Raw genomic sequence first — 14,778 nt, 5'->3', positions numbered from 1 at the left:
ACCCAGTGTTTTATTTTAGAAGACTATTTATATTTGTGTGCCAGAAATTGCAACACTTTTATGCCTTTCAGTAAGTCAGATGGATAAAAATCAGATCATTCCAATGTTAGTCTTTAGAACTTTCCACTGTGCCACCAGATCGTCTTGACTTGGGCCTTAGGGTGTTATCCAACCAATCAATGTAGACGATTGGTTGTTTTGAGCACATAGCAATTCCTGGTACCTTGTCAGGCAGGACTTATGGTGTATTATGTCATTTAGTTATTTTATGCTTTACAATGTATAGGGATTGGAAAGGCTCGGGGACGTGTATGGTTGGTCTACTTTCACCTGTGTAATAACTTGAACTTGCTACAAACCCACATAGTTTATTTTTATCAGTTTATGCACACAGATATATGTATATATCAGACCGGCTGCTTTGTTAGCAATTCATAGTCATGGTTATGCGCTTTTCTTACGGGTACACAATGTCAATTCTTATTAGTTTGCCCTTCAACGATAAGAATGTATTCCTATCACATCACCGTTACACTAAGAAATCATTTTCTTTTGGTTTCCTTTGGTTGTATAAACAATTGTTAATCATTCAGCCTCCAAATGTATGGGAAGGGGCCCAGCTTTTAAGTGTGTCCTGGAAGGCAAAGTTGTACCTTCTATTTTAGGCCCCGTCGTGTGTCAAGTAGTGAACACACTGGGGCAATTTATGAACACAGAATTATCCACACAGGAGTATTAAAGGGAACCTACCACCACGATTCTACCTATAAAGGTAGATCAGGTGGTAGGTGCATGTATGGGACGTGAGGATAGCTCTTTTTAGAGCTAATCCCCACGTCCCCGCTAACTTTTACTAAACTTTATTCCCTTAATATGTTAATTTACTTATGCAGCTACTGGGGTGTGGAGTAGCCGGGCACGAGGCTACACGGCGCGGCTACTCCACGCCCCAGTAGCCACGTTATTCCTCCTACCCTGTGTGTGCGGCGCGCAGCATCCGACAAGCCGGAGTTCTGCGCATGCGCAGTAGCTCTGGCCTCGGACCTGCGTTCTGCGCATGTGCAAAACGCCAGCATGTCGGGCGAGGTCGCGCAGCTACGAGGAGCTGCGAGACCTCGCCCGACATGCTGGCGTTCTGCGAGGCCAGAGCTACTGCGCATGCACAGAACTCCGGCTTGTCGGATGCTGCGCGCCGCACACACAGGGTAGGAGGAGTAACGTGGCTACTGGGGCGTGGAGTAGCCGCGCCGTGTAGCCTCGTGCCCGGCTACTCCACGCCCCAGTAGCCGCATAAGTAAATTAACATATTAAGGGAATAAAGTTTAGTAAAAGTTAGCGGGGACATGAGGATTAGCTCTAAAAAGGGCTATCCTCGCGTCCATTACATCCACCTACCACCCGATCTACCTTTATAGGTAGAATCGTGGTGGTAGGTGCCCTTTAAAATTGTGTTCACACATTTTCATTTTGTTTATTCCAAATATTTTGTATTACATTTATATTAATTATGTAAAAATAATAGCCACCCTATTGCCACTCCTAAATAAATCCTTAAGTCGTCATTAACTTTTCAACAAACTTTGCATAAATCAACAATACAAGTAAATGTACTATGTAATTTATCAGAAAAAAATACCCCTTTCTCTACTTAAGTGCTTTTTTCCTGCTACCCCTCATCTGTGCAAAACTGACTTTCACAAGACAAATAGGGAATCAAACAATGTGTTTATTTAAGATAATGAGATGTGTCCTCTTATACTTTCATGAATATACCTGCTCCCACTTTAGCTGTCTAACAATATACCCCACTATACTGTCCAATCTCACATATATTTACCAAATAAGTTCTTCCTTTAATATATATCCCTTCAGAAGAGGGCAGAAGAATCAGGGCTGTGGAGTCGGAAATCCAAATTTATACTCCTTAATTTCCCAAATTTCGACTCATTAATCTCAAATAAAAGCCTAGAAATGGATGCACGCTACAGGCCACATGTGGCCTGCCAAGCATTTGGTTGTTTTACTTTGCACCAAATACATTGGGGCTGTGCGCCACTATATAAAATCACAGCGTAAAACATTGCTAAAATCAAGGGTACCGTAAAACACGCCAAAATTGTAAATGCTCCCCTATGGGCATTTTAAAACACATTGCAAATATAATGGGAAAACGCAACTCAAAATATATCTGTATTTTTACCATCATTAATAATGATGTGTTTTTGGCTACGTTTTGCCTGGATAACAAATGGAAGATTACTATTACGGTGCCTGGATCTATGAGTAAGTGCCCCTTGTTTATCATGCTGGATTTTAATGGTTTATTTCCTTTAAGCCCCTACTTATAATATTCCCCTTTCCTTTACAGCACTTTTATAATGCTTCTAATGTGCTCCTTCCCGATTTATGATTTCTTTTTCCCATTTAGTGTCCTTCTTTTTTGTCGCCGGTGTGTGCGGCAGCCAGGAAGTGGGATTACATCAGACCACATCCTGTAGGCCGCATATAGCAGTGGCAGAAGACCGATGGTGGGGTCTGCTTTACATCACACTCATCTCTAGATAAAGTTGATTCTGGGTCATATCTCCCAGGACAGAGGGACAGACCCCATAAATCATGGACTGTCCCTTTAAATTCGGGAAGTTTGAGAGGTGTTCTTAAGGTAGCATACTATAGAACAGGTGTAGCTGAATAGATTGTACTATAAGTATCTATAGCTCCCTACTAATATATTATGATCCTTTGGTTATATCAGACTGTTTTCCTACATTCAGGTTTTTTTGGAGCAGTATTTGAAGAGAAAACCAAATGTGGATCATGAGAGAGAAACTGTAAGTCTATGGACACACTTTGCTGCAACCACTGTGGTCACCTCCCATCTCATCGCTTTACCCACAAAATGGTGAATACATTGGCCACTGTAGGTGGATGGGGCTTCAGAGGTGGCCGCAGCTTGTGTCTTCAGAAAAGATGCCTTCCCTGATTTTTCAATACACATCTGGTTTTGGCTTCCAGAACTGAATAAAAAACTTGAATGTGAACATACACCATTAAGGTGCATCTATTAAATTTGGCAGCCACTTATATCTGAATCCCCACCCACCCATTTTGGCCAATCACAGCGTGACACTGACAATAATATCACTAATTTACCTCAAAATGGTGCTCGCATGTTAAAGACAGTGTGGTGGCATGATCTTTAACCAATCATTAAATACAGTAATAAATCAGATGCAATAAACGTAACGATTTTTAGCCAGGTTAAGTGGTTGGTTGAGGTGCTGTTTTTTTTTTTTTTATACTAAGCAAGAAAAGTCAAACTATATTATTAAAGGTAACAATAATGAAAGTAATGTAGTAAGCAGTGTGATTTTATGTTTTGTAATACAGTTATAGTAGGAAGCCAAGGATGTAATGGTAAAAAAGAAAGGTAGACGAGGAACTAAAAGTTATGTTGGTTGAAAAATATTGAAATGTGTTTACACTTCATGTTATACAGAAAAGAAGGAAGAAGAAAAAAGAGTCATCCAACGAAAAAGAATTTATGTCTCTTCCCGCCTCATTGGAAGAAGAGCAACATGATGAATGTCCTAGTGATGAGAGTGAAAGCATCACTACATCTCTTGAAGGCGTCTTCCATCATAAAGATGGTGGAAACCTGGTCACACTGTCCAAAAAGTCAGATTCAGAAATGAAGGATTCTGAGCAAATAACCAAAGTAGTACAAGAATCGTCTGAAGCAGCAAAACCCAAACCCGAACTGCAAGATGGGAAGAAAGATTTGGAGGAAAATGATGGAGCTCAAGGGCCAAGCAGCAAAGAACCGGTTCAAAAAGTGACAAAAGTTACTGACGCCCAAGTGATATCTGGTAATACAGTTTTATTAGAGAAACTGAAAGAATCAGAATGTCACCACAAGTCAAAACTGGACGATAAACAAAGCACAGCCAAGTCTGACAAGGTGACTTCTATGACTTCAAGAACAAATGATGACCATAAAGACAGTGAAAGCAAAGACAATGTCATTGATCTGGTCAGTGGAGATGATTCTCAAGATCGAAGTACTGGCCCTAATGCACAAGGTTATGATAAAACTACAAGCTCTGTAGATTCAAAAAATGACACAAAGCACAAGGTGCCTGATCAGGTCCGTGCAAATGGGTCTCAAGATCGAAGTACTGACCCTGATACTCAAAGAAATGATGCAACTACAAGCATAGAAGATTCTGAAAATAAGGACACAAAGCACAAGGCGCCTGATCAGGTCCGTGCAAATGGGTCTCAAGATCGAAGTACTGGCCCCGATACACAAAGAAATGATGCAACTACAAGCATAGAAGATTCTGAAAATAAGGACACAAAGCACAAGGCGCCTGATCAGGTCAGTGCCGATGGGTCTCAAGATATAAGTAGGGGCCCCGTTTCACGAAGTAATGATAAAAATACAAACTCTGAAGATTCCGAAAATAAGGACACAAAGCACAAGACTCTTGATCAGGTCAAGGGAACCACCTATACCAGATTGGATGAATCAAAGTCCAAATTGACAGAGGAAAGGGATAACATTAACTCTAATAAGAAAAATGTGGATTCAACCAAACCAAGTGCTAACCTGGGTAAAAACTCTTCTCCAAAGATGCCTGTTGCCGCACAAAAAGTGGATATACAAATGAAAAAAGAAAAAGAGACTCCTCGAACCAGCGCCAGTGAGAAAGATAACACCCCCAAAAATGATGCAGGCAAAACTCTAAAACAAGCAGAAGGACAGGATATAAAAAATGATCATAATAATAAAAGTGATAAAAATGACCAGAAAACAAAACCACAGAGTAAAAAAGACCGGGATGATCAAAGAAATGAGGAGTCTAAGAAAGAAGCAGAAAGCATCGAAAGAAAAGGAGCAAAAAAGAAGACGGCTGAAAATACAGCACAGAAAAAACTAGAATCTGAAAAACTTACTTCTCAGGTAGGTTTCTTGACATGAGATTATAACATGAGCATTGTTTGCTGTAGTCCATGCTTTGTATAAACATATATGCAGTGTTATGCAGCCTGATGAATACATAGGACTAATAAAAAGATGAAACTGTAGGAAAAAATTTAAAGACTTTTAGGCTCTGTTAACAGAATAGAGAATAAGAAAGGTCCCAAATTCTGGGAGCTCCATGAGAACAGAGACCCTGCATTTCGGAACTCTTGGGTATTGTTCACACTGAGGCTGCATTCACACTACCGCAAGAGGGACGTACCGCTCCGTACCCTGTGAAAAAATAATATATGTCCTATTTTTTCAGGGCATACGGCGCCGTGCGCCATGTATCCCTATGGAGAGGGGCGGGGGTGAGCAGTGCTCTCCCTCTCCTCCTCTCCCCGGGCGCTGCCGTGTGCCCGTGTGCTACGGTACGGCGGGCACCGGTCGTGTGAATCCAGCCTAATGTGTAGAGCAGCAGGAGGACCATGTGTGCTGCCACTTCATTCAATAGTATGGGAGAGTTGGAAATTCCAGAACAATCACGTAGACCGTTCTGATTAGTGTGGGTCTTTTATCATAATCAGCGGGTATTTTACAATCCGCTTGTTATCCCCTGTCCGTTGGATAGAGAATTACTTGCTATTTTGTACAACCCCTTTAAGAATAATGATGAGAAATTGCAAAATGTCTTAAGCAAAAAAAAAAAAAAATATATATATATAATGTTCTATTTGTCACAGCCGATTCAGCCAGTGGAAGAAACTGAACAAAATCTTCAACAAAATGAAGAGGAAAGCAAGGGGTCAAGTAATGAAGATATAGATACTAATGCAGCAGCAGTCGCACGGTATGTTATATTTTTTCATAAGCGTTTCTGTACTTTATTTTAATGTACTTTAGTTTAGGTAAAAAAAAAAATGTAAAAAAACACAACTGCACACATAGTAAGAATAAGCAATATAGTTTCTGGATTTTAGTTTACTAGTGAAATTGGGCTATGTGCTAGCAAAAATAATTTCTGACTTTCTCATCACCACACTTGGGGAAAACTTAAAGTAATAAAACTGACTTCTTGTTATGCTGATTACATGCAAATTCAGCATCGGCTTTCGTTCCACACTTTTATTTTAAGCAGTTTCCTTGCTTACAATCTAAAGAAATTCAGGGACTTCACCTTTCAATGAGGGGGCAGCACTATCCCAACGCACAGCTACCCGGTGCTGCTATAGAACCAGCCTAGCGCTTATATGTTTCACCCCTAACCAGATACAGTATTCCTGTTGCAATACTAGTTTGGCTCCCCAGGTATAGTCTTTATGCCGACAGCAGACAAAATGCAACAAATCTGTTAGCTCAACCAGCTCTTCTGATCAGCATCTACATAGCCTGGCCTAGCCACATTGGGTGTGGAGCGGAGAGGGATATTCTGGTATAAACGTGTATCCTGGCAACTAGATGCCCTGTCTGCATAAAAGAAGGGAATAATCATTCTACCCAAGTCAATGTGGAGTGTTTGCCCATAGTATGCATATTGCCTAGCGCGTGGTGTGTATATAACCCATTATATGGTGTCTGGAGTAAAATAAGAAGGGTACGTTGCAGGAGTTTGGTAAAGTAAATCGTGATGAAACAATACAGCCTCCAGTTCAAATCCAACCTCCAATTGTAAGCCGGAGGATGGTGTAAACATTAAAAGATCAAGTCCAAAGGTTGTAGAACGTAACAAAACGCTCACTCATAAACATCGACTCGTAAAACTGACTGATCTCTAGATTTCTCTGGCTTTGCCTGGGTGGTGTTCTGGATAAAATAGTTTAAACCCTTGAAATAGAGTCAGTCTCCTGCTTCTGGGGAATGGATTGTCTGTAAGCTACATCTAACAGTAAAACTGTCTGGAATTTCGCGTCAGAAAGGTTGTGATAAGTCCCTCCTATATCTATATCACTCTATCAGACAATTTTCTAGCCTTCTCGTCATGTACACATTACTATCCTAAGTTACCATTAATATTTTTAAACTTTCTCCTACTTAAATGTTATCCTAGCTAACACTGTGGGAGTGGAACCAATAGGGGATCTTCATATAGATGGTATGGTCGGGCGCACGGGAGCTTTGCAGTGACTATTTCATTAAAGGGGAGTTTTGCATTTTATAAAAGGTGGGGGGCCCTGCGGTGTCCATTTCAGCAAATAGGGGCCAATATGGGGCAGTGTCAAATTGTGACCATAGTACTGACTAGTAGTCCAAGTTGCCACCCCAGTCCCACGTGTCACTATTTCCTTCCCCCAGAGAGTCACAGCTGAGCGGTCTGTCCAAATGCATGATGGTAGTAATGCGTCCATACCTTATGTCAAACCGCCCACTTCCTGAAAGTGACAGGTACCACGCCCCTTTGATTTAGTCTTATTTCTCTCCCTTTTTTTATTGGGTTTCTATAATGTGAGGGTGCGGGGTTGTTGTAATGTGTGGGTGCCTGGAGGTTGTGCAGAGTGAACCCCCTTTTATGTCATCTGTAGCAGATTCATATTATATTGGGTGTCACACAGTTTAATTTAACTTTAATTGTATATTTATCTGATGCAGTGTTCTTACTTGAAGTATACATTGAACCCCCTTTGATTCAGTCCTATTTCCCTTTCTCCCTTTTTTTCTAATAAAAAAAAACAATATCCCAGATAAAAAGAAATATTACTATGTTGTAAGACAGAGTTTAATATAACTTTAATACAAAGTTAAATATTGAGCAGAAATGTATACAGCAAAGAATAAAATTTAGTATGTTTTCTGTAGGTCTGGACAAGAGCCTGCGAGAGGCTCAATAAGTTTAGAATCTAACGGTCGCTCTGTCCTTATATTCTGTCCTGAGCTGGTAAGATCCCATTAGCACCCTGCCCCTACATTAATTACACTGTATGATGCAATATGATGTATCAGAAAAGAAAAAAAAAAAAACAAAGTTACGTGAATGCTGAAGTGCTAAGATAAGGGAAAATCTGTCAGGAAGTACCTGACAGGATATACTTTTTACACCAAAAAAAACAGATGTTTAAATACACTTACCCAATATGCTACATCAGCATGTATAAAACTAGTAGAAACAATTGCATTACAGAGTTATCCACACAGTTTGTAATAAGGGGAGCCCCCTTTTCTTTGGGAGTAAATTGCCCCTGTGTTATCCCCGTTAGGGTGGATGAAATAAATATGCCTCTGCGTGTAGAAGTGAATGATCCGAATGGTTCAATAAATGCCATTTTTATTTCTTTAAAAATTCTCTCGCGTAGTTGAATTACCCACAACTGTAGAGGGGATATTTAGTTCAGCCATGGCAGAAATATGTCCCAGCCAGTAGGTATTTGGTTTTTTAGCAGGCTGTGACAGGGATCGGGAGCCGCGACGAACATCGCGGACACCGGAGGGTGAGTATTAAATAATTTTTTTTTTTATCATTGACTCGTGTATATGCCGAGGCGAAGTTTATACACGCCTCGGCTTATACACGAGTATATACGGTATTTGGTTTTTTAGCAGGCTGTGACTCTGAGTCAGGTCTCTCAAAATGCTGTACCATGCGTATCTGGAAAGGACTGCAATTACAGTTAAAATATATTTCAGGATATCATTTTCTTACACCAAGCCCCCTGACTGTGATACATAAATTTAATAGGTATATTCAAATATTTCTCAAATTCTTCGCCAGGATGGGTGATCTTTAAAAAAGAAATGTTTTGGCCTAGTTAACTTTGTTCAGACGCCTACCAGTCATATCTAGTCATAAATTATGTTCACCAGCTATCTTTTTATACTCAGCAAGTAGCTCTTGACAGTCTCTCTGTAGGTCTGATATGTCCTGTATTTTATTGTAAGGGAATGTCCTACGCTCATACTGTAAATACCTATTCATGCAAGATTTTGATGGCGTATTCTGTCAGACGTGTATCTGAAGGCCGTCAAACGGTTTATGCAATTATACATTTCTACAGAGCGCCGTAGTTTTTCTGTAGATAACTGATCTATCTGTGTATGTGAGATGTGTTTATTTTTGCAACCTGAAAATTGTTTGGGTCTATAAAGTGTGGCTTACCATCAGTATCTTTGTAAGCTTTATATTCATTCGCTTCAGGGATTGCAGGTAATGATGGCGATCTTTTAGAGTTTTCTGTCATTTCATTACATCTTCTGCGGCAGGTTCAGCGATGCTAAGTTTCCCATATTCAGTTTTAGGTTTCAATTTCCTGGATCGCACTGAAAATGTAGTTATAGACATGTTTATTGATCTTAGATATTATTTCATTATCTATACATTTTCACATCCAAAAGTTTTATGTATCTATATTACTTTTTCTAACCGCGCCGCTCTGCTTTTTTCTTCTTGTCATCAGAAGTACGGGTGTCATCTATTACAACAACCTTTCTTTCTACACGAAAAAATGTATATTTAATAATACTTTTGCGCACAATTATTAAAATATAACTGCTAAATTATATAAGCACTAACCATGAATGAGCAGCTCTATAGCAGAATCTAAATTTTCTTCCGCGGCTGGCTGGTCATAATTCACTGGCACAAAACACTCTTGAGCCGGGGACTGATCACAATGTAACGCCACCATAAATGCGTCACCAATTTCGGTATTCACAAATTCCACTTAAACAAGGAGATACCCCGCAATCAATTATAGAAAATATCAAAGGCGACTTGGCGGAAAAAAGTAAATAAATAAATAATAATAATATTTCTGGTTACCTAATTGAGTATCTGTGATATTATCGGATAGGGACAATGCAATATTATCCTGATTCTCCATCTAAAAATAAGAACTTTACATATTTACAGTATGAGCGTAGGACATTCCCTTACAATAAAATACAGGACATATCGGACCTACAGAAAGACTGTCAAGAGCTACCGTATTTTTTGGCCTATACGGCGCACCAAAAATCCTTTAATTTTCTCAGAAATCAAAGGTGCGCCTTATAGGCCGGTGCGCCTTATATATGAACTTATACAGAAATGTACTACAGACAAGATGTACTGTACATTTACCAGTGTTTAATAGCTCCATCCCCAGAAATTTCCTGCACCTTCCCACACAGTATACAGGGTCCCTGGCTCCTGAAGTGCCCTGGCACCACAACTAACATTATGCCCATCCTGCCCTCCCCTAGCAGGGAGAGCGGAGCTGCAATAGTGCCGAACACAGGCAATCATCATCATCATGAGTAAACAATCCCCCATACCTGACAGCCCTGTAATAGGGGAAAGAGAGGGAGCCACAGGGAACCCCACAGGAATAACACCCAGGCTGAGGAGGGAAGGAGAAGGGGCAGAGGGAGACCGCTTAACCCCTGCTGCATCACCCTGTATTAACCCCCAGCAGCCATACCTCTGAGATCGGAGCTCTCTGACACGCTGAAGACAAGTTTCCCGGGAAGTGTAGCTGGCTTGAACTGTGCACAGGTCTGCCACCTGCTGGTCATTTTTAGGTACTGCATTTGATCCTGCGCCTTATACTCCAGTGCGCCTTATATATGAACCTAGGTGTCTTAGCAGGCATTTATTAGAGGTGCGCCTTATACTCCGGTGCGCCTTATAGGCCGAAAAATACGGTACTTGCTGAGTATAAAAAGATAGCTGGTGGACATAATTTATATTAAATATATTTAATTATATAACTAGATATGACTGGTAGGCGTCTGAACAAAGTTAACTAGGGCAAAACATTTCTTTTTTAAAGATCACCCATCCTGGCAAAGAATTTGAGAAATATTTGAATATACCTATTAAGTTTATGTATCACAGTCAGGGGGCTTGGTGTAAGAAAATGATATCCTGAAATATATTTTAACTGTAATTGCAGTCCTTTCCAGATACGCATGGTACAGCATTTTGAGAGACCTGACTCAGAGTCACAGCCTGCTAAAAAACCAAATACCGTATATAAGCCGAATTTTTCAGCACAAAAAATGTGCTGAAAAACCTCGCCTCGGCTTATACACGAGTCAATGATAAAAAAAAAAAATAATACACACCCTCCGGTGTCCGCGAGGGTTCGTCGCGGCTCCCGATCCCTGTCGCGGCTCCCGATCCCTGTCGCGGCTCCCGATCCCTGTCGCGGCTCCCGATCCCTGTCGCGGCTCCCGATCCCTGTCGCGGCTCCCGATCCCTGTCGCGGCTCCCGATCCCTGTCGCGGCTCCCGATCCCTGTCGCGGCTCCCCGTGTCTCCTCTTCTGTCTTCTATCTTCTCTAGCTGGCAGAGTCGCGTCCATGCGATCTGCCGGTCGTCGCACACTGTGACGCAGCGCTGTCGTCGCTGATGACGTCACACCACAGTGTGTGACGGGCGGCACAATCTCCCGGTCAGAGAAGATAGAAGAGTGAAGAAGCCGCCGGAAGCCGGGAGGAACATCGGGGACACCGAATGGTGAGTATTAAGTTTATTTTTTTTTATCTGTATGCCGCAAGGGGGCAGGCTGTATGCCGCAAGGGGGCAGGCTGTATGCCGCAAGGGGGCAGGCTGTATGCCGCAAGGGGGCAGGCTGTATGCCGCAAGGGGGCAGGCTGTATGCCGCAAGGGGGCAGGCTGTATGCCGCAAGGGGGCAGGCTGGCTGTATACTACACCCTCGGCTTATACTCGAGTCCATATGTTTTCCCAGTTTTCTGTGGTAAAACTACGCGAGAGAATCTTAAAGAAATAAAAATTGCATTTCTTGAACCATTCGCATCATTCACTTCTACACGCAGAGGCATATCTATTTCATCCACCCTAACGGGGATAACACAGGGGAAGTTTACTCCCAAAGAAAAGGGGGCTCCCCTTATTACAAACTGTGTGGATAACTCTGTAATGCAATGGTTTCTACTAGTTTTATACATGCTGATGTAGCATATTGGGTAAGTGTATTTAAACTTTTTTTTGGTGTAAAAAGTATATCCTGTCAGGTACTTCCTGACAGATTTTCCCTTATCTTAGCACTTCAGCATTCACGTAACTGTTTTTTTTTCTTTTCTGATACATCATATTGCATCATACAGTGTAATTAATGTAGGGGCAGGGTGCTAATGGGATCTTATCAGCTCAGAACAGAATATAAGGACAGAGCGACCGTTAGATTCTAAACTTATTGAGCCTCTCACAGGCTCTTGTCCAGACCTTCTACAGAAAACATACACAATTTTATTCCTTGCTGTATAAATTTCTGCTCAATATTTAACTTTGTATTAAAGTTATATTAAACTCTGTGTTACAACATAGTAATATTTCTTTTTATCTGGGATATTGTTTTTTTTTTATTAGAAAAAAAGGGAGAAAGGGAAATAGGACTGAATCAAAGGGGGTTTCAATTTATACTTCAAGTAAGAACACTGCATTAGATAAATATACAATTAAAGTTAAATTAAACTATGTGTGACACCCAATATAATATGAATCTGCTACAGATGACATAAAAGGGGGTTCACTCTGCACAACCTCCAGGCACCCACACATTACAACAACACTGTACCTTCACATTATAGAAACCCCATAAAAAAATAGGACTAAATCAAAGGGGCGTGTACTTCTGAATCAAAGGGGGCGTATAACCTGTCACTTTCAGGAAGTGGGCGGTTTGACATAAGGTATGGACGCTTTACTACTCATGGTGTATCTGTGAAAAAAAATGGAAAGCTAATTGGATACATAAGGTATTGCTCACCAGTAGGAATAAGCAGCATGCATCCTTACAATATCTCATTAGACCTATATCCCATTAGACCCATATGATTGTATGGTTTTATTATACAATCATAAATACTGTATGAGCTGAGTGAGGGAGAAATAATGCAAAGGCAAACTGGGCAGGAATCCCTGCATGCTGGGGGCAAGCTGGGGGCGGAAAATCCCTGCATGCTGGGGGCGGAAAATCCCTGCATGCTGGGGGCGGAAAATCCCTGCATGCTGGGGGCGGATATGACCCTAGGCTTATACGTGAGGTAATAGGTTTTTCCCAGTTTTTTGTGGTAGAAGTAGGAGCCTCGGCTTATACATGAGGTAATAGGTTTTTCCCAGTTTTTTGTGGTAGAAGTAGGAGCCTCGGCTTATACATGAGGTAATAGGTTTTTCCCAGTTTTGTGTGGTAGAAGTAGGAGCCTAGGCTTATACATGAGGTAATAGGTTTTTCCCAGTTTTTTGTGGTAGAAGTAGGAGCCTCGGCTTATACGGTATATATATGACCTTTTGGGTGGCGTTAATGCCAGAATTGCCATTCATGCTCTCCCCACATTGTCCAGTGTCTTTGTACCATTTCGCGACATGTGCATGACCTCTTCCTGATCAAGTGCGGTATAATTGTTCTTTTAATTTAAAGCATTTTAAACTGTTTTGTACATTCTTCATTTAGTTAACTTTTAAACATTGTCTCTACAGTGAACGAGATCAGAAAAATTACATCACAATATATTTCCATGTTGTTGTATCTAAAGATTTTGGACTCAAATTGGATAATGATAAAGTAATTGTCAGAGGAAATCTGGAAGGATATAAAGCCTGGAAAAGTACTGTGTGTGAACTGGACCGTACTAAGTAAGTTCTATAAGTATGTTTATTCTGGTACTGATATTGTGGGTTAATCCATCTGTATTCATTGGCTATAAAATCCAGATGGCACTTTCACATTGACGTTTTTTACATTGTACGCCAGTGATTTTCACTAATGCCTTATTAAGCCTTTTTTTCTATGGGTATTTTCACATTGCCTTTTTTTTCCCACTGATCTGTTCTCTGTTGGATAATCTTTGAAAATTGTCTATTGTTTTTCATTGATGCGGATCATGTAAGGTCTATGGGTCTGCGAAAAAAACAAACAAGCCTTCAGGTTTTTTTGCGGATGTGAAAAAAACTCACAATGGAAGCATCGCAATTGTAATACAAACAAAAAAAGGAAGACACAATGCAAGGGATGCACAATGAACACATAACTTTGCCTGATTACATAGCTGTAAACATTGCATTTACAAAATACATGCTTTAACGCCATGTGTGAACATACCCTTATAATGTGCTGAAAAACCTCACCTCAGCTTATACACGAGTCAATAAAGACAATAATCTTACTCTCCTTCCGATGCCCCCGATGCATGGCGTGGCTTCTCAATGCTTGGCCTGGCTTCCTGATGCTACCCTCCCCGTGTGCTCTGCTAGCCGGCGCACACTATGATGTGGCGAAACTATAACGTCATAGTGTGCGCCGGCTGTTACTGCTGAGAGAAGAAAGAAGAGCCGTGGGACAGGAGCATCGGGGACCGCCGGAAGGTAAGTATGTAAAAAATAAAAAAAGATATGGCCCTTAAATCGCTGCTTAAGAATATTCACTTAAAGTGCCCCAAAAATTCACTAAAGCCTTTTCAGGCCGCGTCACTAAGAAGTTAAAAGAAGTTAAAGTTTTATAGTTAAGATTCATACAACAGTAGCCCACAGATATCTACTGAACTTAATTTTTTCTAACCATGTTTAAGATATGCACGTGATGATATTGTCGTCTAATTTGTATAGATACTAACTAACCTGACATAATCGCATTTGATTGTGACTACAGATAGCGGACCCAACATCTGCATTCTGGTCCAACCGCATGACCAAGACATGTTGCTGGATTGGTGGCTGAACAGCCAAACCGGCAAATTTCCGCCCCATAGCAACTAGCCATGTATGTGATAGGCCTAGCAAGTATCTAGGGTCTGTTGATTTGCAGGATCGTACTTTTGAACCTGAACATAAACATTGGGTCTACTCATTTCTACTTGTGACCACAATTTTGGGGTCG

General features: G+C 40.9%; 1 protein-coding gene across 3 annotated transcripts in view; it reads left to right on the top strand.

Moving 5' to 3' along the window:
- The window catches only part of LOC140126319 (E3 ubiquitin-protein ligase RNF213-like), a 136,022-nt gene that overhangs the window by 12,508 nt on the left and 108,736 nt on the right, over positions 1-14,778 (top strand). For 2 of the 3 annotated variants that reach the window (XM_072145607.1, XM_072145605.1), the window contains exons 4-7: positions 2,775-2,831; positions 3,500-4,966; positions 5,713-5,819; positions 13,383-13,538. In XM_072145607.1, the coding sequence (XP_072001708.1) occupies positions 2,775-2,831; positions 3,500-4,966; positions 5,713-5,819; positions 13,383-13,538 (1,787 nt within the window). The remainder of the gene's footprint in view (positions 1-2,774; positions 2,832-3,499; positions 4,967-5,712; positions 5,820-13,382; positions 13,539-14,778) is intronic. The other variant, XM_072145608.1, reaches the window with a different exon arrangement.

Source organism: Engystomops pustulosus, chromosome 4, assembly GCF_040894005.1.
Source record: "Engystomops pustulosus chromosome 4, aEngPut4.maternal, whole genome shotgun sequence".
In the NCBI taxonomy this organism is placed as follows: domain Eukaryota; kingdom Metazoa; phylum Chordata; class Amphibia; order Anura; family Leptodactylidae; genus Engystomops; species Engystomops pustulosus.
Note: the sequence above shows the minus strand (reverse complement) of the source record. Positions and strands in the feature narration are given on the sequence as shown.